At 51.4% G+C, this 24,153-nt stretch overlaps 3 protein-coding genes across 4 annotated transcripts; 2 read left to right on the forward strand and 1 right to left on the reverse strand.

Moving 5' to 3' along the window:
* Positions 1-238: 238 nt before the first annotated feature.
* Positions 239-2,277, forward strand: SP7 (Sp7 transcription factor). The gene has a single exon (XM_036296476.1). The coding sequence runs from the start codon at positions 260-262 to the stop codon at positions 1,499-1,501; it is 1,242 nt and encodes a 413-aa protein (XP_036152369.1). The 5' UTR covers positions 239-259; the 3' UTR covers positions 1,502-2,277.
* Positions 2,278-6,760: 4,483 nt separating this feature from the next.
* On the forward strand, positions 6,761-16,279 carry AAAS (aladin WD repeat nucleoporin). 2 transcript variants are annotated; one of them, XM_036299623.1, is made up of 16 exons: positions 6,761-7,002; positions 7,638-7,765; positions 9,251-9,306; positions 9,626-9,717; positions 9,885-9,931; positions 10,419-10,517; positions 10,813-10,956; positions 13,720-13,840; positions 14,425-14,549; positions 14,746-14,806; positions 14,945-15,035; positions 15,243-15,336; positions 15,420-15,487; positions 15,618-15,699; positions 15,807-15,891; positions 16,022-16,279. In XM_036299623.1, the coding sequence occupies exons 1-16, from the start codon at positions 6,880-6,882 to the stop codon at positions 16,244-16,246; spliced, it is 1,641 nt and encodes a 546-aa protein (XP_036155516.1). In that variant the 5' UTR covers positions 6,761-6,879; the 3' UTR covers positions 16,247-16,279. The 2 variants fall into 2 exon arrangements, with proteins under 2 accessions (XP_036155516.1, XP_036155517.1); XM_036299624.1 differs by lacking the exon at positions 6,761-7,002 and adding an exon at positions 7,186-7,400.
* A 289-nt stretch (positions 16,280-16,568) lies between these two features.
* MYG1 (MYG1 exonuclease) lies at positions 16,569-24,133 on the reverse strand. Its single transcript, XM_036299625.1, has 7 exons — positions 23,796-24,133; positions 23,523-23,635; positions 19,062-19,221; positions 17,405-17,554; positions 17,207-17,329; positions 16,910-17,091; positions 16,569-16,789 (listed from the first exon to the last, which is right to left on the reverse strand). The coding sequence occupies exons 1-7, from the start codon at positions 24,006-24,008 to the stop codon at positions 16,591-16,593; spliced, it is 1,140 nt and encodes a 379-aa protein (XP_036155518.1). The 5' UTR covers positions 24,009-24,133; the 3' UTR covers positions 16,569-16,590.
* Positions 24,134-24,153: the final 20 nt, after the last annotated feature.

The following is a 24,153-nucleotide window of genomic DNA, read 5'->3' on the forward strand; positions in this document are numbered from 1 at the left end:
TGTTAAGCAGTAGTCTTGGCTTCTGCTCTCCTTCCACAATGCCGCCTGAGCCGTCCTGGGACCCAGTCCTTGCTGGCCCCTCTTCTTATCTCTACTTCCCCATTCCCTCCAATTCCTCCCTGACCCCTCTGTTCTCTTCTCCTTGTGTCGAGGTTGAAACCCTAGAGTTTACCATCTCTCTGCATTCTCCTCCTCTCCCCTAAGCAGTGCTTCCATATCTCCCCAGGAGGAAGCTCACTATGGCTCCAGTCCCCTGGCCATGCTGACGGCGGCGTGCAGCAAGTTTGGTGGCTCCAGCCCTCTGCGGGACTCAACAACACTGGGCAAAGCAGGCACAAAGAAACCGTACTCTGTGGGCAGTGACCTCTCCGCTCCGAAAACCATGGGGGATGCCTACCCAGCCCCCTTTTCAGGCACCAATGGGCTCCTCTCACCTGCAGGCAGTCCTCCAGCACCCACCTCGGGCTATGCCAATGACTACCCTCCCTTTTCTCACTCTTTCCCTGGGCCCACGGGCACCCAGGATCCTGGGCTCCTAGTGCCCAAGGGACACACTTCTTCTGACTGCCTGCCTAGTGTCTACACGTCTCTGGACATGGCACACCCCTATGGCTCCTGGTACAAGGCAGGCATCCATGCAGGCATCTCACCAGGCCCTGGCAATGCTCCTACACCTTGGTGGGACATGCACCCTGGGGGCAACTGGCTAGGAGGAGGGCAGGGCCAGGGTGATGGGCTGCAAGGGACACTGCCCACAGGCCCTGCCCAGCCTCCCTTGAACCCCCAGCTACCCACCTACCCAGCCGACTTTGCCCCCCTTAATCCAGCCCCCTACCCAGCTCCTCACCTTCTGCAACCAGGGCCTCAGCATGTCTTACCCCAAGATGTCTATAAATCCAAGGCAGTGGGCAATAGTGGGCAGCTGGAGGGGAGTGGTGGAGCCAAAACCCCTCGTGGCACAGGCACAGGGGGCAGTGGTGGCTATGGGGGCAGTGGAGCAGGGCGCTCCTCCTGTGACTGCCCTAACTGCCAGGAGATAGAGCGCCTGGGGGCAGCAGCAGCTGGGCTGCGGAAGAAGCCCATCCACAGCTGCCACATCCCGGGCTGTGGCAAGGTGTACGGCAAGGCCTCGCACCTGAAGGCACACTTACGCTGGCACACGGGCGAGAGGCCCTTCGTCTGCAATTGGCTCTTCTGTGGCAAGAGGTTCACCCGTTCGGACGAGCTGGAGCGCCACGTGCGCACTCACACCCGGGAGAAAAAGTTCACCTGCCTGCTCTGCTCCAAGCGCTTTACCCGGAGTGACCACCTGAGCAAACACCAGCGCACCCACGGCGAGCCAGGCCCGGGGCCCCCACCCAGCGGCTCCAAGGAGCTGGGGGAGGGCCGCAGCGTGGGGGAAGAGGAGGCCAACCAGACACCCCGACCTTCAGCTTCTCCGGCACCCCCAGAAAAAGCCCCGGAAGGCAGCCCGGAGCAGAGCAACCTGCTGGAGATCTGAGCTGGGTAGAGGGTCTCCAGTCCCAGGGCTGCTTGCCAGTCTCTCCTGGCTCCGTGGACCACTGCTTACCCCTCACTCCTTTGCCCCATGCATGCTGCCCTTTGGGGTGCTCTCCATCTCTCCCCTGGCTATTCTGAGCCTGGGTACCTCCCTGCATGCCTCCTCAGCTCCCCTCTTCCCTTTGCCATACGCCCATCCCATAAACTCTCATCTTAGGCCCTCACCTTGTGCCTGATTTCTGTATTCTGGCTTCCTAAACTCTTCTCTTGCCCTTGCTCACAGCTTCTCTCTCTTCTGCTCTTACCACACCAGTTCACTTTCCTTCCATGTGGACTCCCAACACTTTATTTTTCTATGTTATTAACTCCTTGACATCCATCCTTTCTGCTTCCCAAGCTTATTTACCACTATCCCTTTGCTTCCAGGCTCCAGTCTCCCCAAGTTCTTACTCCACTGCTGCCGGTGCTCCAGAGCATTCTTCCTTTTTACAAACACAATGATGATAACGATGATGATGATGATAATTTATTGCCCCCTGGTGGCCTCTTCATTAGGGACCAGAGTTAGGGGGATTGGGGTTAGTGACCTGGCAGGGAGCAGGGTACCAAAAGGGGGGCAGACCAGTGGGGATCTAATCCCAAAGATGGGGTGTCCCCAGGGTCAGGGAGGCTGCCCCCAGGCCTGTATATTTAACCCCTATGTTCCAAGAGAAATGAATACTAATAATAATAATAATTCTATTTATCTAAGTTATGATGACAGGTCAGGTAGAGTGAGCTGGGGAGGGGGGGGTGGAGGTCCATTTCTGCTATGGAAATTTAGGCAAATGCATCTCTGTATAGAAGTGTTAGTAGAGATCTTGTTAATAGAATTTCTATCATCAGGGTCTCAGTTAAAGGGGTTCCTCTTTTAGTGGAATCTGCTAATAGGGTTGGTTAGCTTGATCAATTAAAGAGTGATGGAGTATCTCTCAATTAGGGACTCCCTCATATTCCCACCCCCAGCCAGAAGCTGTGAAACTTCAAGTCCTATGGAGGGGGGAGGGGGGGACTGGAATTACCCCAGCTTCCTCAAACCCAGAACCAGTTCTTCCACTTCTCCTCCCCTGACCCCATGACCCCATCAGGCTAATCCCTTGTTGCCATGGTTATGGAGAATTTACAGCTGCCATTTTAGACAGGCTCATTGGAGAAGCCCACCTAACAGGAGGACATTGGTTTGGAGGCGCCTCTCCTGAAGAATAGGTGGGGAAGGCTTCTCTGGGATCAGATGACAATAAATCAAGTATTTATTGAGTGCCTACTCTGTGCAAGGCACTGGGAACAAGGCTGGTGCCTAGAGGCCATGGAAAAGAAGTTATAGAGCTAGGAGGACGTACTAGTAGGTCCCTAAGCTGATTTGGGGGCGTATAGAGGCCCCCAACCTGGGACTTTCGAGGCTCCCACCTCCAGTGACTTTAAAGCCGCTTCGTGCCTTCGAATACCTTTCCTGTGACTTTGGATCCTCCTTTTCTATCTCCTGCTCCCTCAAGGCCCCCAGTTAAAGGGTTAAAGCCGCTGGAGCTTGGGGAGAGGGTAATAAAATGGAAGGGAAGGGATCATGCCCTCATGGAGTCTTTTCTTCTTCTTTTTTTTAATTTAATAAATAAAAGTTCGATTTTAAACTTTGTCCTGGTGAGGAAAGGGGAATTGGAAGGGAGAAGGGTGAGCCACAGGATTCCTCCCTGGCCAGTCGGGGCCCCTCCTGGGCGCTCTCTGGAGCCGGTTTGCACATTCTGCCCGCGGGAGCCGCTCCGCCGCCAGCTCTCCGGCGGGGTCCGGGGGCCGCGGAGAGCTCTCCGCGGGTGGGAGGGCGGAGCGGCGTCTTCCTCTGCTCTTTCTCGGACTCGGCAGCCATGAGCCCTGCAGGCCCGGCGAGGGACCCGGACCCACACCGGCCCCAGACCTACCGGGGGGCGGCTCCCGCGGGCGCCCCGGCCTGGCACGCCACCCGCCCTGTCCCGGCCGCAATCAGCCGTGCCCGCCGCGGAGTTAGCGGAGGAACAAAAGCCACTCTGTGGCGGCCATCCCCCGGCCACAATAGGGCTTTGTGCGGCCTCACCCCCTAGGGCTCCCCTGCTGGACTAGGGGGGCCCCCGGGCCGCGCCCCCGGGCCCGGGCCCGACTGCAAGGGCGCCCCAGCCCACGGTCCCTCTCGCGGGCTCGGGAGCCGCGTGGCGGCGCCAGAGGGGGCGGGAGGAGGAGGGGGGCCGGGGGCGGCGTGTCCGAGGCGGCGAGCCGGGCGGTCTCGGGGTGCGAGCCCCCTCCCCACTCGGCCGCCCTCCGCCAGGTGCGAAATCTCCTGCCCTCCAGCGCGGCTTCAAAGACGCTTTGAAGAAATCCGCGTTCCGACATCTCGGGGGCCGGGCCGGGCCGGGGCGGGGGCGGGGGCGGGGGCCGCTGGAAGCCGCCCCCGAGAGGGGACCTGGAGTGGACCCCGGCCTCCGCCCCGCCCGCTCCGAGACCCCCCAGGGCCTGGCCCGCTCGCCTCCCGGCCTCCGCCTGCCCGGTGCCAGCTCCAGCCCGCCGCAGCCCCGCGGTCCTCCCCTCCCCAGCCCCTCGGCCCCTTTCATCTTCCCTAGACTCCGCTTGGGGTTTTGCTGGTTTCTGGGAGATAAAAACCGCCTCAAACAGCGGCGGCGCGCCGCCAGGACAAACAGGGCTGGGCGGGCCATGTGCGCCTGGTTACCGGCCCCGGCCGGGTCGCCGGGAAGGGGCGGCGGGCCGGGCTCCAAGCACCCGGGCTCCCGCGATGCCTCCCCAAGTGGGGGGCCCCTGTCAGAAGTCTCGGGCGCTGCCTCGGTTCCCCGCCCGGGTCGCCGGGGGTTGGCGGAGACCTCCCGCTAAGCGCTCCCTGCGCCCGGGGCTGTGGGTCACAGGCGCTGTGTCGCCGGGGCGTCGCGCCCCCTGGTGAGGTTCGCGGGGAGCGCGCGCGGCCTGGGCTTCCGTCTCCCTGGAATCTGCAAGTCGTGAAAACCGTTCTACCAACATCAAATAAGGAGTATGGGGAAGGCGGCGGCGGGAGGTGAACGCACAAAGCACAGTTCCTCCTGCCAGTGCCCATCACGGGTTGAGAGGCAAGCACCCACCCAATAATGACAACGCAACCTGTTGGGGGAAATCAGGCTTCCTCCAAGGGAGGTGGGAGTTGCAGGCCGAGGCCACAGTCATTTCTTGGGGGTATCTTCGGGGTGGATGGTGCCACGCCTGAGGCAAAACAAAATCTTTGCGGTGGGTTCTCAGCGCTTTCCACTAACTAATCTGTCAGAGTCACAGGCTCCTACCTCCAAGCCTGTCCTGCTTCCCCTGCCCAAGGAGAGCTTTCCCAACTAGCTCCCCAAAGGGTTTTTACATTATGCTCTTGAAGCCTTCTGTGACTTCCCAGGCTACAGGGAGCGGATCTAGCAAAGTGGTTCTGTGCAGTATCACCTGGGAGCTTTTTTGGAAATTTAGCTTCAGAGGTCCACTCAATCTGCATTTTAGCAAGATCCTCAGATGAGTCCTATGGCCATTAACATTCTAGAGTCCTTGTTTTCTGACCTGGGAATAACTCTTGGTAGAAAGGAGCAGCAGACACAGAAGCTAAGAATGCTAAACTATAATGCGCACTAGAGCCTCCCATAAGATGAGCAGTGTTTTTGTTTTTTTTTTAAATATATATTTTTTATTGATTTCAAAGAAGGAGAGGGAGAGATAGAAACATCAATGATGAAAGAGAATCACCTATCCGCTGCTGCCCCCTGCACGCCCCCCACTGGGGATCCAACCCACAACCCAGGCATGTGTCCTTGACTGGAATTGAACCTGGGACCCTTCAGTTCGCAAGCCAAAGCTCTCCAGCGGTTCTCAACCTGTGGGTCACGAACAATGAAAATACATCCTGCATATCAGATATTTACATTACGATTCATAACAGTAGAAAAATTACAGTTATGAAGTAGCAATGAAAATAATTTTATGGTTGGGGGTCACCACAACATGAGGAACTGTATTAAAGGGTCTCGGCATTAGGAAGGTTCACTGCATCCACTGAGCCAAACCGGCTAGAGTGAGATGAGCAGTTCTTGGGAGTGAGGACTGTGCCTCAAAAATTTCTCTGTCCCGCCCTTGCTGGTTTGGCTCAGTGGACAGAGCATCAGCCTGAGGACTGAAGGTTCTGGGTTCGATTCTGGTCAAGGGCACATGCCCGGGTTATACAGGCTCAATTCCCAGTAGGGGTTGTGCAGGAGGCAGCCGATCAATTCTCTCTCATCATTGATGTTTCTATGTCTCTCTCCCTCTCCCTTCCTCTATTATCAATAAAAATATATTTTTAAAAAATTTCTCTGTCCCCAGAGTATAGTCCTTGGAATTTGCTCATTAACATTTGTTAAATGGATGAACCAGTGCCTAAGTCGTCCAGTCCATGACAGTTATGGCTAATGATCTCTGATATCTGTTTAGCAGTTTATAATTTATTAAATGGCTTCATTTCTATTATTTTGAATGGGAAACAACCACATGACATAATGAGAACATTCTGCAAGTGAGGAAGCGGAGGCTTAAAGAACTCAATGATTTTTCCCAAGGTCATGTAGCTGTAAGCTGAGGAGCCCCCATTCTGCATTAGACTCCTTGGAGTTAGATGGAATAAGATCAATTTCGCTTTTATTCTAAAGTTAGAATGCCTGGTTGTGATATTTTTAGGTCAAATTTCTCAGTGTCTTGTTCTCATGGGGACAATTGTTGTAAAGATTATACAAGCGCTTATAATAAATGCTCAGGAAATGTTACTGTTTTCCAACTGTTTCCCCCTTTTCCTTCCAGGACGCCTAGCCCTGTGGGCCCTAGGTTCTGGCGGCCGCACTACTCGCTCTCAGTGACTTTTCTTCTCCTGGAGGCTTTCCAGCCCATGTGACCGTCTCTGTTTTCCTCGGTGCGATTCACAGTCCTGGGAGGGTTAAATGCGGTACTTTCCTGAACGTGGCTTAACTGGGGCTTTCCAAGCGCTGAGAGAGTGGGAAACGGCATTTGGGAATTCGGAACTGGGAAAAACAGCAGCCCCACAGGAAAAAAACAAAAACCTCCCAACTAGGGGTTGGCCCTACGGACGTGTCCGCGCCGTTTTCCCTCCAGCCGCCAGGCGGCGCGCGAGGAAGCGCTAGAAGTCTATTTCCACCCCCATCCCCACCCCGACTGCGCAAGCGTCCTTCTCCTGCGTTATTCTCTTCACTTCCGTTGAGCTTCACTTCGCTGTTTGTCCCAGGCGGCTACCCGTACGCATCCGAATCTAGCCCGGGAACCGAGAGAGCCGCTGCGTCCGCGAGTTTGCCGCTTCCGGACGTCTGCGGGACCGGCAAGATGTGCTCCCTCGGGTTGTTCCCTCCGCCTCCGCCTAGGGGCCAAGTCACCCTATACGAGCACAATAACGAGCTGGTGACAGGCAACAGCTACGAGAATCCTCCTCCCGACTTCCGGGGCCAGGTGGCCGGGGCGGGGAGGGCGGGACCTACAGGCTTGGGGCGGAGTCAGGGAGAAGCGGGGACCCGAGGCTGTGCGGCGGGGGCGGGGTTGGGGTTGCAGTCCCCACGTTGGCGCACTGGACGCTGCCTGGCCCGGGCTGGAGAAGGATAGAAGAGCAGGATGTATTTTAGGGCTGGGATTGGAGGATGAGGGGTGCTGAGAAGCTGGGGGCCAGGCCTACAGAGAGTGGAGAGGATGTGAGGGTGCAGGAGAAGTCCTGAGAAGTTGGGATCAGTGTCTGGGAGAACTGGGAAAGCACAGCTTGGAGAGTTTTGTTTTTCCCCGTGGTGTTTCTGGGAAGGAAAAGGAAGAAAAAAGGACACTTACTGAGCGTTTACTCTGTGAGGAGGCGGCTCTGAGTTAGGTGTTCACAAATATCATAAGATTTAATAATCACAACAACCCTGAGAAATAGTATTGTAGTTTTATAGATAAGAGCTAAGAGCTGTTTTCCGATTTTTCAGGTGTTGTATTTGTGGAAATGGGAAATGGGTCTCTGGAGCCTCTTACCCTTAGTCCAGCCATGGTTCGGAGAGGGCAGGGAGTTCAGCAGAAAGAGACGGACTCATTGCCAATCTCTCATTTCTGGGTTATAGTGGATCAATTTTCCTGTCCTAAACCTGTCTAAGGACCCCCTGAAGAACCCTGGGAGGCTGGACCATGGCACAAGAACTGCTTTCATCCACCATCGGGAGCAAGTGTGGAAGAGATGCATCAATATTTGGTGAGACATGGCAAAGGGTCTCCTGGAGATGGCGAGGTCACCACCCCTCTGCCTCCGCTGCTAGGCTCTCCGTCCTCATTGTAGAACTCAAGGCTGTGCAACAGTTTTTCCATTTCAGCTCCAGTGACTTGCCTTGCTTTCTGGTTTGATTATGTGAACCTGCTCCCTACTCAGCAAGGTCGGCTCTAAGGTTGCAGCGAATGATCTGGTACCTAGGTCATTCACTTTGCACATGTAGGAGTGGAGCCATACTGCCTGGGTTAATTTCCTGGCTTGCCACTGTTAGCTGTGTGACCTTGGGCAAATTACTTATTCACTCTGCCCCTCAGTTGCTTCATCTGTAAAATGGCCCCTGTCTCTCAAGGTTGTAGTGATGATTAGATGAGTTAGCAGATGTAAAACACGTAGAGAACAATGCCTGGCCCATACGAATCCCCTCGAGAGTTAGCTATTATCATTGTCGTTTGTAGAGTGAATTCCTACAAATGAAGTAGCTGGTTTCAAAGGGTGTGTTCACTTGTAATTTCATGTGCTGTTGTCAGATAGTCCTCCTTTGAAATTGTGCATACGTAGCCCTAGCCGGGTTGGCTCAGTGGTTAGAGAGTCAGCCTGGGGCGAGGTTTGATTCCGGTCAAGGGTATGTACCTCGGTTGCAGGTTGCAAGCTTGAGCCCCAGCCCCAGTCCGGTCACCGGGGCGCGTGTGTGGGAGACAACCAGTCGGTGTGCCTCTTGCATTGATGTTTCTCTTCTCTCTCTCCCTCCCTTCCATTCTCTAAAAAAAAAAAAAAATCAATGGAAAAAATATCCTCTGGCCTAGCCTGTTTGGCTCAGTGGATAGAGTGTTGGCCTGTTTACCGAAGGGTCCCAGGTTCGATTCCCAGTCAGGGCACGTGCCGGGGTTGCAGGCTTGATCCCTAGTGTGGGGCATGCAGGAGGCAGCTGATCCATGATTCTCTGTCATCATCTATGTTTCTATTTCCCTCTCCTCCCTTCCTCTCTGAAATCAATAAAAATCTATTTTAAAAAAAGAAAAAATATATATCAAAGAAAAAAGAAAAAAAAGAAATTGTTCATATTTATAGACTTACCAGCAGTGTACGAGAGTGCACTGGGCGTTCCCTTGTCTGCCAAACACCCCTATAATCTGCAGCCAGACTGATCTTTCCGAAATGCCTCTGCTTAGGAATCCTCCACGGCTTTCCATTCACTGACGTAGGGCTAGTCTTTATTCCTTGACTGGCTCACAAGGCCCTGAAAGACATCTGAGCCTTAGTTGCCTACTTGGTAAAATGTGCAGAATGCTCATTTTAGTGTGATAATTAAATGAAAGAACAGTATATCAGGTGCATGACACATAGTTGCCATTCAATAAATGTGAATTCTCTTAATTGTAATACATGTTTATTGAGTGACTGAATGACATTTGTAGAAGGTAGACTGAAGAGATCTGAGTACTCTGACTCACAGCTTCCTCTTCTCATCAGGCGTGATATGGGCCTGTTTGGGGTGCTGAATGAAATTGCTAACTCGGAGGAGGAGGGTAAGTATTTCTCCCTGCAGCCCTCTCTAGTTTTGCTATTGGCATCACCCCTTCATACTCTCCCTAGCGCATCCTGGCACCTGTTGGCCCAGCCCCTTTCCCTTTAGCCCTGTTTTCCCTGGCCAGTTGTCTACACTGCTGCCATCTTTACTCCTCCCCTCTACATACCCCGCATATCCCAGAGTGGGTGTCCAGAATGAGGTGTCCAAAAACACTTATTTGGTAGAAGGACCTGGGGAGTGCTCATCCCTCACCTAAGAGGGTGCCCAGTTAGAGCCCTGTGAATGGTTTAATCAGAGCTGTTTCCTCAACCCCACAGTATTTGAGTGGGTGAAGACTGCGTCCAGTTGGGCCCTGGCACTCTGTCGATGGGCCTCCTCCCTCCATGGGTCCCTGTTCCCACACCTGTCTGTAAGTTTAGCTTTCTCCCCTGGCCTTTCCCATTCCCATCCCCCTCTCCATTTCCTTAAGGGCGGGGTGGGTGGGAAACCTGCAGAAGGGGGTGTGGTCCAGGGGGAATATTATGGGGATAAGCTCCTTTTGTCCCAGTGCATCCTTGATCCGATTTGATCTTACAGCTCAGGAGTGAAGATCTGATTGCTGAATTTGCCCAAGTCACAAATTGGTGAGTGTTCCAGCTCTGAGGCTTTGGTAGGAAGGAAGTCCTGAAACTTGCAGCTTCTTTTGGGGAGAACAAGTCTATGCACAGATTCCTCCCACCCTTTCCTGACTGCTTCCCACATTCTCACTCCTTCCTCCCCCCAAAAATAAAAGAAAAAGTAAGCCGAAACCAGTTTGGCTCAGTAGATAGAGTGTCGGCCTGCGGACTGAAGGGTCCCAGGTTCGATTCCGGTCAAGGGCATGTACCTCGGTTGCGGGCACATCCCCAGTAGGAGATGTACAGAAGGCAGCTGATCGATGTTTCTCTCTCATCGATGTTTCTAACTCCCTATCTCCCTCCCTTCCTCTCTGTAAAAAATCAATAAAATATATTTAAAAAAGAAAAAAAAAGTAAAAAACAATAATGTCCTTATATGAAAAGGAATCTAAGCTTCTGGGTTGGGGTAAGGACAGGTATAGATTTGGACTCTTCATGCTCATTCCTGCCCCAGGTCCAGCTGCTGCTTGCGGGTCTTTGCATGGCACCCCCACACCAACAAGTTTGCGGTGGCCCTGCTAGATGATTCCATCCGTGTGTATAATGTTAACAGGTATGTGGGGGCCTTCTGGGCAAGCTCTGACTCTTCAGTCTCCATGGTTTAGTCTCCACTTCCCTCTCCCGCCTTGGTCCCAGGGGAGTCCTGCAGTTCCTGGGCCTGGCCCACAGGGCTCCTTCTAGAACTGAATGTGCTCTCTATCCAGATATAACCTTTATCTTATCCTGTCCCACAATACCCCAGCCCTGGGTAATGAGCTTTCTTCTCTAGATTTGCCTCTCAGCTGTACTCAGTTCCTCTGAGCCTTAGTGTTCCTGTTTTGACTCAGTCTCCAACCCCTTCTTCCCAGCACGATAGTCCCCTCTCTGAAGCACCGGCTGCAGCGAAATGTGGCAGCTCTGGCCTGGAAGCCCCTTAGTGCCTCTGTCCTGGCTGTGGCCTGCCAGACCTGCATTCTCATCTGGACCCTGGACCCTACCTCCTTGTCTACCAGGTGAGTCCCACTCTGTCTTACCGTGGCCTAAAGGTTGTGGCCCTGCTAGGTGTAGTGAGGAGGTCTCAAAGGAGAAGTTCTTTGTCCGCACAGCAGTTCCCACGGGAGAAGTAGACCTAAGGTCAAGGTGGAGGTGCTAAACACTTTAATCTAGAGAAAGGGACAGAAGTAGGGGCTTCTGGGATTCTGGGAAGTGTGTATCTATGAATTAAGGAGTGGAAAGGCTGTCTCTTTTAGAAGACTGTCAGCTACAGGTTTAAAGGAAGGTGGGAAGGGAGTTAATATGGATATAAATTGAAACCAATGAAAAATAACCCCCAGAATTAATATAAAACCAGAAACTGGTTGTTTAAATTATGAATAAAGAAAAAAACCTTTTAGTCAGCCTTGTTGAGGTAAAAGAAAATCAAAGTACATATGCTATTTTTAGAATGGGAATGGAGAGATAACCATAGCTATGGAAGAAAATAGAGTTATTAAAGAATATTATATACATGTTTAGACTAAGAGATTTGAAAATCTAAAGGAAGTGTTCGCTTTTCTAGCAAAATATAAACTACTGAAGTGGATTGTTGAAGAAATTAAAAGGGATGAGCTCTACCACTAAAAAGATGCCAGGCTGACATGGTTTTATGAGAGTTTTATCTAATTGTCAAAGAAAAGATCATCTCCATGCTATTTAATTCAGATCATAGAAAAATTAGGAAATCCTTCTGATTAAATTTTTACTTTTTTTTTTTTTTTTTAAATATATTTTATTGATTTTTTACAGAGAGAAAGGGAGAGAGATAGAGAGTTAGAAACATCGATGAGAGAGGAACATCGATCAGCTGCCTCCTGCACATCTCCCACTGGGGATGTGCCCGCAACCCAGGTACATGCCCTTGACCGGAATCGAACCCGGGACCTTTCAGTCCGCAGGCCGACGCTCTATCCACTGAGCCAAACCGGTTTCGGCAAATTTTTACTTTTAATAAACTTTATTTTGGTATAATTTTATTTTATTTATTTTTTAAAAATTGATTTCAGAGAGGAAGGGAGAGGAAGATAGAAACATCAATGATGAGAGGGAATCATTGATCTCGTCAGTCCACCAGCCGATGCGCTATCCATTGAGCCAAACCAGCTAGGGTGATGATTTTAGATTTTTAGCAAAGATAGTGGAGGGTTTTGATATATCCTTCATGCAATTTTCCCATTTTAAATATATTTCCATGTTACATTTGTCAAAACTAAGAAACTGCCCAACCGGTGTAGCTCAGTGGTTGAGCGTTGACCTATGAACCAGGAGGTCACAGTTCGATTCCTGGTCAGGGCACATACCTGGGTGGAGGGCTCGATCCCCAGCGAGGGTCATGCAGGAGGCAGTGATTCGTTCTCATTATTTATTTATTTATTTTATTAATCCTTACCTGAGGACATTTTTTCCATTGTTTTTTTTTTTTTCTTAGAGAGAGTGGAAGGGCGAGGGAGAGACAGAGAGAAACACCAATGTGAGAGACACATCAATTGGTTATCTCCCACACACACACCCAACCAGGGCCGGGAGCCTACAACTGAGGTATATGCCCTTGACTGGAATCAAACCCTGGACCCTTCGGTCCATAGGCCAACGCTCTATCCACTTAGCCAAAGCAGCCGGGGCTCATTATTTATGTTTCTCTCTCTCTCTCCCTCTCCCTTCCTCTCTAAAAATCAGTAAAAAACATAAAGAAAAAAGCTGCCGCAAAACTGAAATGTCCATTTGTGGAGGCATGCCTAAATAAATTATGGTTATTTGTTCAGTAGAATTACAGGGGAGCTACTGAAAAGAATAGGTAGGTCTCTATGAACTGGAAAGGTAACTATGATTTACTGTAATGGTAAAGCATAAGTTGTCGATCAGTGGCCTAAGACCTCATTGGAGCTAAAAGTGGTTCTAGGTAAGTGGAGAAGTGAGAGGGTGGCACTAATTCAGGCAGTGGCCTGTACCTGTCAGGCCAAATATGTGGCTCTGGAGATGCAAAGCTAAGACACAGTGCTGCCCTCAAGTAGTTCCCAGCCTCGTGTTGGAGGCCAACCCCTAGGCAGCATCTTTATGGCAAGCAGAAAACAAAGCAGGAGCAGAGGAGGGAGGCTGATTTAAAAAATATATATTTTTATTGATTTCAGAGAGGAGGGAAGAGGGAGAGAGAGAGAAACAATGATGAGGAGAATCATTGATTGGCTGCCTCCTGCACACTCCCTACTGGGGATCGAGCCTGCAACCTCCACCGGAATCAAACCTGGGACCCTTCAGTCCGCCACTCTCCACTGAGCCAAATCGGTTAGGGCAGGAGACTGGTTCTTATAAGGAAAGGCAAAAACACAGGTTTTGCAGCACAGCATGAGTTCTGGGGAGTGGCAGATGGTTCTGGCAAGAGAATTTATCCTAGGCTCCTGGCAAGACGGTCCTTTGGGAAGAGGGCTGTCTTCCCTGGTGGAACATGACATCTCCCCAACTTACCAATTCTAGCTTTACTGGTCAGAAAGTTTTATTTCTCCTTGAGGACTCTAGTGAAAGCTTACTCCCTTTTACCCACTTTCCTCTATGGACCTACTGGTGGTGACATTGCCATTCCTTATTTTTTTTAACTTGCACAATCCTTATTCATTTTCTCCAACCTGGATTTGAGCTCCGAGGGGCCACTGGGCTTTGGAAATTTTATCAGGAGGAGGCAAGGAAATAAAATCATGGGGCTTTCTTGTTGTCTTCTGACTTCATACCCTATTTCCTCTTGGCAGACCCTCTTCTGGCTGTGCCCAAGTGCTCTCTCACCCTGGGCACACACCTGTCACCAGCTTGGCCTGGGCCCCCAGTGGGGGGCGGCTCCTCTCAGCTTCACCTGTGGATGCTGCTATCTTGGTAGGTTGGTCCCCACCCTTCTTTTGGTCGTTGCAGCCACTCCTCAGGTTGAGGAAGGAGCCTTCTTTGCCTAGTGGTGGAAAATATCCTTTAGGAAGGAGAGGGATAGTTGTCCTTCAGTCTTAAACTTACCTAGGGAAGGAGCTGCATCATCCAGACTCTCAGATTTAACATTCTGCCTGCTATAATTGTAAAGATAAAACCTATTTTTCCTCCTGGTTTTTTTTTTTGTTAATCCTCACCCGAGGATGTTTTCTCTTTTGGAGTGGAAGGGGTTTGGGGGGCAGGGGAGTCAGAGAAACATCGATGTGAGAGGGACACATTGTCCCGATCAGGGCTGGGGATCGAGCCTGCAACTGCTGTATGTGTCCTTGTGCCCCTGACCAGAATCGACCCGTGACTCTTCAGTCTACAGGCCAACGCTCTAACCACTGAGCAACTGGCTAGGGCATATTTCCTCCTGTTTTAACAGCCCCTTTCTTGCTCCCTCCCTTTCTGGTTCTTTGTACCTTAAAGAGGGGAGCCCCTGTGAGATGATGTGGTGCTTGAGTTTCCTGTCTACTCTTTTGACCCCACTCTCCTAGGTATGGGATGTTTCAACAGAGACCTGTGTTCCCCTTCCCTGGTTTCGGGGAGGTGGCGTTACCAACCTGCTCTGGTCCCCAGATGGCAGCAAAGTCCTGGCTTCCACTCCTTCAGCTGTCTTTCGGTGAGTGGTGAGTGGGAGGACAGAGGGAGGGCAAGAATGACCTGGAGAAAGGCACTTGGCTCCTGGAACTTCCAGCAGGAAGGACCTTCTGTCCTCATTCCTATTCTTTGACCTGACCCCGGACTGACAGAAGGAGTGAAGTTTAAATTTTGGGACCCAGCCGTCCTAAGCTGTGATTTGCTTCTCTCTGGCGCAGAGTCTGGGAAGCCCAGATGTGGACTTGTGAGAGGTGGCCTACTCTGTCAGGGCGATGTCAAGTGAGTTTCAAAGAAGCTGGGGAGGAGTTGGGCCCCTGACTCCCCAAGCTTGTCTCCCCACCTCCTCTACTTCTCTTCCTCTTACCAGTACATTCCCCTGTAGACCACCCTTCCCTGCCTTTTGCTTCCTGATCCCAGACAGGCTGCTGGAGCCCAGATGGAAATCGGCTGCTGTTCACTGTATTGGGGGAACCACTGATTTACTCCTTATCATTCCCAGAACGTTGTGGTGAGTTAGGGGAAACACTTCAGGGTGCAGACCATCTCTGGGGTAGTCAGAGGGAGGCAGGAACCCTCTGGAATATGCTACTCTGAAGGATAAGGGGAAGGAAAGCAGCTTGGGGACGAGAGGTGTTGATGCCTGTGATGGAGAGAAGGCAGGGGACAAGTCAGATGCCCGTTTCTTGTACTTTAGAGCCTCTGCCCTTATCTACAGGTGAGGGAAAGGGGCGTGTTGGAGGTGCAAAATCAGCAACGATTGTGGCAGATCTGTCTGAGACAACAGTACAGACACCACATGGAGAGGAAAGGTGAGCTGAGTGGGTGAGGGGGAGAGGCAGTGGAATGTGGGAGACCGTGCTGAGCCCTCCCAGCCTACTGTTCTGACCCATAGACTCGGGGGAGAGGCTCACTCCATGGTCTGGGACCCCAGTGGGGAGCGTCTGGCTGTGCTCATGAAAGGTAAGAGGTGGGGAGGAAGGACTATGCTCAGGCCCTAGGCACCTTACCAGTGCCCGTGCCCTGGCTGCAGTTCTTTGCCCCTGCCCTGCGATTCAGCCTCTAGGTTCCTTCCTGCATCCATTTCTTACAGGAAATCCCCAGGTCCAGGACGGTAAGCCAGTCATCCTGCTTTTTCGCACTCGAAACAGCCCTGTGTTCGAGCTACTTCCTTGGTAAGTGCTGGGCAGGCCATTAGATCTGGGCTCACCAGCCTTCCCTCACTAAACCCACATCCCACCTCTGCCTCCAGTTGCCTGCTTACTATTTCTTCTTCCCCCAGTGGCATTATCCAGGGAGAGCCAGGAGCCCAGGCCCAGAGCATCACTTTCCATCCTTCCTTCAACAAAGGGGCTCTGCTCAGCGTGGTGAGTAGGCCAGGCTGCTGGGGTCTCAGGGGTGAGGTGGTGGAGCTGAGGGCCTTGGCGGCTGTGTGGCTCTGCCATTCGGCCTCCTTTGAGCCCAGCCTGATAAGCCTTCTCTCTCCCCTTTCTGCAGTGCTGGTCCACAGGCCGAATTGCCCACATCCCTATGTACTTTGTCAACGCCCAGTTTCCACATTTTAGCCCGGTGCTTGGCCGAACCCAAGAGCCCCCAGCTGGGGGTGGAGCTTCTATTCATGAACTGCCCCTCTTCACTGAGACATCCCCAACCTCTGCTCCTTGGGACTCTCTCCCAGGGCCACCACCTGCTCGGTCCCACTCCCCTCACCCCCACTTCTAATAATAAAAATTTCCTTCTGTGTTTCCCACTCAATTATGAGACTCTTTTCAAGGGAACGGCATTAGGGTGCAGTGAAGAAGGAAAGGCACAGACTTTGGTTAAGGTTTTGGTTCTGTCACTTTTAGCCACTTCTTATGAGTTCGTCAAGTTATTTAACCTGAGGAACTAGATGGTTTTCAAATGATTATGAAAGAAAAGCTGAGAAAATGCCAAAAGTCCTGAACGTCTAGCATAGGCTCTGGCATGTAATAGATGTTTCACTTTCCCCAAATTCCAGCAAGTTCCCAGGACGGTGCAGGTTGGTAATGTGGCAAAGACTTGGTCAGTATGAGATAGAAGAAATTTTATTGGACGAGGGGATGTGAGGGAGATATAAGTGCTGGGCGCTGGGCCAAGGTGGCACGGGCCATACTCAAGGCACCCTCTCGGGTGCGGTGCCCACCAATGAAGCCGCTGGCATGGACAAAGATGCAGCCAGGAATCCCACTGACCTGGTCCAGAGCCTCATCCCGAAGACCCCGCCATGACTCTGGCAGGGGCAGCCTACAAGTGAACAGAAAGAGCAAGTTGGTGAGAGCAAATGGAGGCCTTGAGGAACTGAGAGGGGGAGCAGAACAGAGGCCAAGACTATGGACTCCTCTCTAGGCTGCAACAGGGCCTCACCTGCTCTGGAATGAATGGAGCTCCTTGGGCACACACTGTACCCGCCACTGTCCAGCCTGGTCAGTGTAGATAACAAAGGCGATGGTGACTGGGGGTGACAGCCCAGATTCCAGGTGATAAAGATGCTCTTTCCAGGGGCAACCACCTTTTGCCAGTTCTATTATCTCCCCGCTTGGGTCCACCTGAAAGGGAAGTGGGGCATGGCTGGAAGGTTCCGGGTAGGAGGAGCCTCTGTTGACCAGCAGCCCACCAGTAGTCCTAAGGCCTGAGCCACAATGCCTCCTCCCACGCCTGTACCTGTAATCGCTGGGTCAGGGCCTCTTCCACCAGGGCCCGGGCTGGCATCCAGCTGTGCTGGTAGAAGTCTAGTCTCTGCAGAAACTCCTCCCGAACCAGATCCATTGCACGCTTGAACCCTGCCTGGGAATCACAGCACTCTCATTTCCTCTGCTGGGGTCTCACATGCCTCATTTTCTTCCCCTGGGCCCTCCTTACCTCAGTGTCTTGGTTGGGCTGGTTCCAGGTGGGATTGAGCCGGGCCACCCGGGCACTCAGGGTAGTGGTCAGCGCATATCGAGGCTCTCCCTCCCACTGGGAGATCCCATTGTCCACTGCATCCACCTCCTCCACGAAGTTCTCATACATCTAAGGCAGCAGCAGAAATGCTCTTAAGGGGATCTACCACTTGCATGGTAAAGTTGTACAGGTTTCAAAGTTATGTGCATACTCTCTCTTATTTAATCTCAATGCAATGAGCCTGTGAGGATCTCCCAACAACTGGATGAGGAAAGGGAATTGGGGTGTCCAGCAGCTTGCTTAAGGTCAGAGCTAATAGTGCTGGAATTTGGATCACCTGATTTCTCATCCAGGGCTCATTCTGTCACAGGCCCTAGCTGAGGCTGCATGTGTGGGGAGGAGGCTGCTGACTCCTGAACAAAGATCTGGAGTTCCAGGAGGGGCCCCGTGGGAGTGGACCCCTGTGGCTGAGGGAGGGCAAATCTCCAGGGGGGCTGACAGGCTACTCAGTGACCTGTTTAATGAGGCCCAGGAGGGTCTGACCAAGCACATGCGCCAGTTGGGAGAGAATAGGTGCTGGACTAGACATCAAGCGCTGGGGTGTGGTCCCAGAGAAACCCACGGGCTGCGTGGCATCAGCAGTTGCTGCGTCTCCTGAGCCTTAAGAAATGGTAGGACAATGCTTCAAGAGTTTGGGGGCAGAAACGATGTGGGATATCAGTGTTTAAGGCAAAACTGCCCTACAAAATAGGCTTACATGTCAACACGTATGGTATGTAAAAAAAGTATTCTCAGGGAGAGCCAAAGAAGGAGCTCCTATGCCCAGCACCTCTCAGTCTGGACCCCAACCTGATAATCAGTTAAAACTTGGGTGTAATTTAGTTCCATTGCTTAGAAACCCCTCAGCAGAAGGAAAAACTAGCCCAGGCAGTCTACAACCTTACCATTCCAGTCTCCAATTTAACCATTCCTATATTTTCTTACTTTTTTGGCTCATATTAATGCTGTGCCATAGGGGCAGGTAGGCTGAGTCAGAGAAGTGAACAGTCTGTCTGCCAAAAACAGAGCTGGCTGAACCTGAAGTTTGACTTGTGAACTTCACAGGAGTAGGGTCTGTAGGTGTCCTCGGAATCACTGACCCGGCAGCACGCCAGGGCCGCTAGCCCCATTCCTTAACAGCAGGAATCTGCTGAACCGCTTTCAGGAGACGCTGGTGGAACCTGAAGGTATTTTCATAATCAGACCCTTCCCAACTCATGTGCCTCTGGTGAATTGCAGTGGTGCCTGATACACTCCTCTCCCCTTCCAGGGCAGCCAGAACCTGAGCCATATGCTTCCAAACGTCAGCAGCCTCCTCTATTGCCAAGTTGTTGAACAGTCATTTCTTAAGTATGTCAGGTCAAGAAGAAGACTGGAAACTGCTTTATGGTTTTCAAAGCTCTTTTCCACACGTTATTTCATCTACTCACCACCACCGCATGCCCTTGTGAGAAGATGAGCCTGACTGAGGGAGACAGTAGTGGGCTAGCTATGGGCTGGAACCCTGATGTGAGGTCCCGTCCTAAGGGCTACGTGAGAGCCACTCCCAACTGGCCTGGTGGAGATGCACGTGGGGCATCTGTCCTCGGGTCCCCACCTTGTCATAGAGGGTGCCCACCATGCTGTCCTCTTCGCTAGTGCCCAGCAACTGGGCCAGCAGCTTGTGCCCGAAGTGCAGATAGATGAGTCCCGCACTGCTCAGCTTGGTCTGCCATGGCTTCCCAGGGGACAGGGAGCTCATGGTCTCTGTGAAAGACCTGAGGAGCACAGGGAGGCGGGGCTGAGGCAGAGCTGCCCCAGTTAACCCTGTGTATGTGCACGTGGAGGCACAACGTGGGGTAGGGGGCTGGGGAATACTGCAGGAGCTGGAAAGGGAGAGCCCAGCTGGAGAGGCTTTGGCTTTTCCTTAGGGGTCACATAGACCGCAGCTTAAAGTCTGTGCATGCATTCGACAATGGTAAACTCAATGCTTACAACATGCCAGACTTTGTGTTTAGACATTGGGGATAAAAAAAATAGACCATGTCCCTGTCTTCAAGTTTACCTGCTAAACGCAGACAGACACACAAACAACCAAGCGAATGCTGTAGCTATGTTATAAGCAAGGAAGTGTGTGTGTGTGTGGGTGGGGGGGGGGGGGGGGGGGTTGAGAGAGCTTTCAGGTCATACTTGAGCAATGAATTTACGGGGTGTTCACCAGATAAAGGGTGAGGAAACACGTACATGGCTAAGAGGTCTTTTCATGGAATTGCAAGGAAGGAGCTTGGGTGTGAGAGGTGAGTGATGATAAACAGGTGGAAGGGCAAGCAGGGGCCAGATCATGGTAGGCCTTGCATGCCATTCTTTGGAGTTTGGACTTCTATTTGTATGTAATGGGAACCACTGAGAGACTCTCAGTAGTCAAGTGCATGTTAGAAAGAGCATTGTGCCAGCCAGCATGGAGAGTAGATGCAAGATTACCTGCAGTGGTCCAGGTAAGTGAGGAAAGCAGGAATTTGAGTAGCAGTGGAACAGAGAATGGGGAAAAGTTATTAGGGAAGTAGAAACCATAGCTATAATTTGTAAATACTAATTAGAATCACCTAGGGAGCTCATTTTTTGTTTTGTTTTAATGATTTTTATTAAATACTGAGAAAATACAAAACATTTTAATAAAATACATATAAGGTATAGCCATGGCCAGTGTTCTCAGTGGTTAGAGCCCTGGCCCATGCACTGAAGGATTGCAGGTTAGATTCCCAGTCAAGGGCACGTACCTGGGTTGCGGGTTTGCTCCCTGCCCTGGGTTGGAACATGTGTGGGAGGCAACCAGTCAGTGTATCTCACATCAATGTTTCTCTCTTTCTCTCCCTCCCTTTCACCCTCTCTGAAAAGCAATGGGAAAAATATCCTCATGTGAGAATTAACAATATATATATATATTAAAGACTAATAATAGTTCAGCCAGTGTGCTCAGTGGTTGAGCATCAACCCATGACCCAAGAGGTCTCTGGTTAGATTCCTGGTCAGGGCACATGCTCAGGTTGGGGGCTCAATCCCCACCCAGTAGAGGGCATGCAGAAAGTAGCTAATCGATGTTTCAGGCATCGATGTTTCTATTCATCTTCCTTCCTCTTTAAAAATTAATTAAAAAACCCCACACATATTACAAAAATAAAGAAAGACTAATTAACAATAACCCTCCCAGGTGAAATTCAAAAAGAAGGAAAACTGCCCTGGCTGGTGTGTTAAGTGGTTTGAGTGTAGGCCTATGCACTGAAGGGTCACAGGTTCTATTCCTGGTCGAGGGGGTCAAAGGCAAATCCCTAGGTTGTAGGTTCGATCCCTGTGCCCCGAGGCAACCAATCAATGTTTCTCTCTCTCTCCCCTCCCCTCTTCCACTCTCTTTCTAGATCAATGGAAAAAATGTCCTCGGATGACAATTAACAAAAACAAAATAAGTAAAACTAAATAAATTGATGATGGAAACAGACATACGTGCTAAACTATACACAAGGGTATGATGAACACAAAATTCAGGATATAGTTTATTTTAAAGGAGGTGAGGGGATGGGATAGGGAAGAAGCACACAGGTACAGATTCAAAGGTAATGATAGTGTTCAAATTCTTGGGTTGGGAGATTAGTTCATGGGTGTTCACTTTATGTTTTATATTCCAGAAATGTTTAAAAAAAAATTTTTTTAAAAAATATATTTTATTGATTTTTTTACAGAGAGGAAGGGAGAGGGATAGAGAGTTAGAAACATCGATGAGAGAGAAACATCGATCAGCTGCCTCCTGCACACCCCCTACTGGGGATGTGCCCGAAACCAAGGTACATGCCCTTGACTGGAATCAAACCCGGGACTCTTCAGTCCCCAGGCCGATGTTCTATCCAGTGAGCCAAACCGGCTAGGGCAAAAATTTTTTTTTTATTGATTTCAGAGAGGAAGGGAGAGGGAGAGGGATTGAAATATCAATGATGAGAGAGAATCATTGATTGGTTGCCTTCTGCATGCCCTCTAATGGGGATCAGCCTATAACCCGGGCATGTGCCCTGGCCAGGAATTGAACCTGGGACCCTTCAGTCCTCAGGCCGCTGCTCTATCCACTGATCAAAACTGACTAGGGCCAGAAATGTTAAATACATTATTTTGTGTCAAATACTGCATAATTAAAAAAATCTTTTTTTTAAATCCTCACACAAGGATAGTTTCCCATTGCTTTTTACTTATTTTTAAAACGTATTTTTATTGATTTCAGAGCGGCAGGGAGAAGGAGAGAGAGATAGAAACAACAATGATGACAGAGAGTCACTGATTGGCCACCTCCTGTACACTCTCCACTGGAGATCGAGCCCACAACCTGGGCATGTGCCCTGACTGGGAATCAACTGTGACCTCCTGGTTCATAGGTCGACACTCAACCACTCAGCCATGCTGCTGACTGGGCTATTTTTAATTTTTATTTTATTTATTTATTTTTAATATTTTTGTTCATTTCAGAGGAATGGAGAGAGAGAAATATCAATTATGGGAGAGACATTGATGGGCTGCTTCCTGCATGGGCCCCTACTGGGGATTGAGCCCGCAACCCCGCCTTGACCGGAATCAAACCGAGGACCTTTCACTTTCAGTCCACAGGCCAACGCTCAAGTCACTGAGACAAACTGGTTAGGGCTTTCCATTGATTTTTAGAGAGAGTGGAAGAGAGAGGGAGAGACAGAGAGAAATATCGATGTGAGAGAAACACATTGATTGGCTGCCTCCTGCAGGAGCCCAGACCAGGGCTCAGGCAGGGGTGGAGCCTGCAACCGAGGTTTGTGCCCTTGACCAGAACTGAACCGGGGGCCTTCTGTCCGCAGGCTGACGCTCTATCCACTGAGCTAAACCAGCTAGGGCCTGCAGAATGTTTTAAAGAAAGTATGTCAAATCATTAGAAAAAAGGAAGTAAGAGTCAATGATGTCAAGTCCCACCAAGAGGTGCGTTAAGGTGAGATTCTCAGCCAGTAACCTGAGCTGGTGTTGAAGTCACCGGTGGCCTTTTCATGAGCATTTCCAGTGGAGAGGGACTGGGAGAGAACCAGCTGAATGAATGACATGATTTGGAAGGGATATGGAGCCAGGGTCAGCTCTTCTTTTGGAGAATGACAGTTTAGGCTGTAAGTACTGGAGGGTTCCCTCCTAACATCATTTATGAATATGTACTCTTAATCATAATCACTTTAAACAGTGTGGTGTACGAGAGAGGATTTTGTATCTACTAGCATTTCTATTTTCAAGATGAGAGATGCCTAAATAGAGTTGTAAGTTATTGGCAAAAAGTAGAAACTGGTGGGAAGTCCAAGAGGAGAAAGTAATAGATTGGAAAGGGGACAAACAGAAGGGAACAGTGCTGCACTGGAAGGAGGGAGCTGAGGATGTTTACGAGTGGAAAACAGGAGCTTGATGAGATAGGGGCTTGAGGAGAGGGGAAAGGATTGGAATGAAGTAGAAGACCACACATATGTGAACTGTCACCAACCACCACAATCAGGTGGGCCCGGGCCCAACAGTGTGAAGTGGGGCAGCAAGGGCACATGAATGGGTTCCAGCCGTGGGCAAACTACGGCCCGCGGGCTGGATCTGGCCTGTTTGAAATGAATAAAACTATTGAAAAAAAAGACCATACCCTTTTATGTAATGATGTTTACTTTGAATTTATATTAGTTCACACAAACACTCCATCCATGCTTTTGTTCCGGCCCTCCGGTCCAGTTTAAGACCCCATTGTGGCCCTCGAGTCAAAAAGTTTTCCCACCCCTGGGTTAGTCCCAGCTGGGGTATTAACTGGGGAGAAAACAGTACTGGTGGGAAAAAAGTCTGACAGCCAGAGAAGGAGGTGAGCTGGGAGGGGCCTGAGGACTGACTAGGAGCCAAGGGAGGCCTGGGCAGGTTAGATGCCACAGCCAGGTAGGCAGGGGCAGAGCCAGAAGGATGGAAGGCCGCAGTGTCATGGGACTCACACAGCCCCTGCAGCGGATGGCTGAACTGGGGCACTGAATCAAGTTGAAGTGAAGAAAGGTATCTGCGAACCCACCTCTGATGATGGTCATATCGGTGTCTCTGAGGGTCGTACTCGCCACCCACATCTACCACGACGTCGCAAGAAGCCAGTTTTTCGGGGTCCCGGGTCCGCACAATCTCTGCATCCTATAGGGGGCGCCGGGGGTGAGGAGCTGCCAGGAGTCGCGCGGGTAGGGGGTTGCTGCTAGGTTTTAGGGGGGTCGGGAAGGGCAGGAGGGGGGCTCGGGCCGCCCCCGGTACCACAGGGACCCAGGTAGGCACGCGGGCGGCCCCGGGCGCACCGTACCTGGTACTCCGGCAGGAGGCGCAGCAATGCGCACGCCAGGGCTTCATCGCAGTGGAAGGTGCCGTTGTGCGTTCCTATCCGGGGCGGCGCCATGAGGCTGCAGCGGGGTCGTTTGGAGGGCTGCACGCTCTCCAGGCGGTGCATGCGGTGCCGGACACGGAGGGGCGGCGGCAACAACAAAGGCAGGAGTCCCCGCAGGAAGCGGCGGCCCATACAGCTTCTCCGGTGCGAAGGCGGGAGCGCCGAGCCGGAAAAGGAAGTGCCCGCGCAGCCCCACTTCCGCCTGTCAGCCTTTCCCACGGCCCCAGGCCCCGCCCAGCGGGGCCGCTACACCCCCAAGGCCTTCCCGCTCCTCTGG

Source organism: Myotis myotis, unplaced genomic scaffold, assembly GCF_014108235.1.
Source record: "Myotis myotis isolate mMyoMyo1 unplaced genomic scaffold, mMyoMyo1.p scaffold_m19_p_3, whole genome shotgun sequence".
Classification (NCBI taxonomy): Eukaryota; Metazoa; Chordata; class Mammalia; order Chiroptera; family Vespertilionidae; genus Myotis; species Myotis myotis.

Bases quoted from the DNA above. Each gene is read 5' to 3' on its own strand.
- SP7 (XM_036296476.1), top strand. From the start codon at position 260: ATGCTGACGGCGGCGTGCAGCAAGTTTGGTGGCTCCAGCCCTCTGCGG.
- AAAS (XM_036299623.1), top strand. From the start codon at position 6,880: ATGTGCTCCCTCGGGTTGTTCCCTCCGCCTCCGCCTAGGGGCCAAGTC. The intron at 7,766-9,250 runs GTGAGACATGGC...TCTTCTCATCAG, and splicing joins AAGAGATGCATCAATATTTG to GCGTGATATGGGCCTGTTTG. The intron at 15,700-15,806 runs GTAAGTGCTGGG...TTCTTCCCCCAG, and splicing joins GTGTTCGAGCTACTTCCTTG to TGGCATTATCCAGGGAGAGC.
- MYG1 (XM_036299625.1), bottom strand. From the start codon at position 24,008: ATGGGCCGCCGCTTCCTGCGGGGACTCCTGCCTTTGTTGTTGCCGCCG. The intron at 23,636-23,795 runs GTACGGTGCGCC...CGCCCCCTATAG, and splicing joins GCCTCCTGCCGGAGTACCAG to GATGCAGAGATTGTGCGGAC. The intron at 17,330-17,404 runs GTAAGGAGGGCC...TGTGATTCCCAG, and splicing joins AGCCCAACCAAGACACTGAG to GCAGGGTTCAAGCGTGCAAT.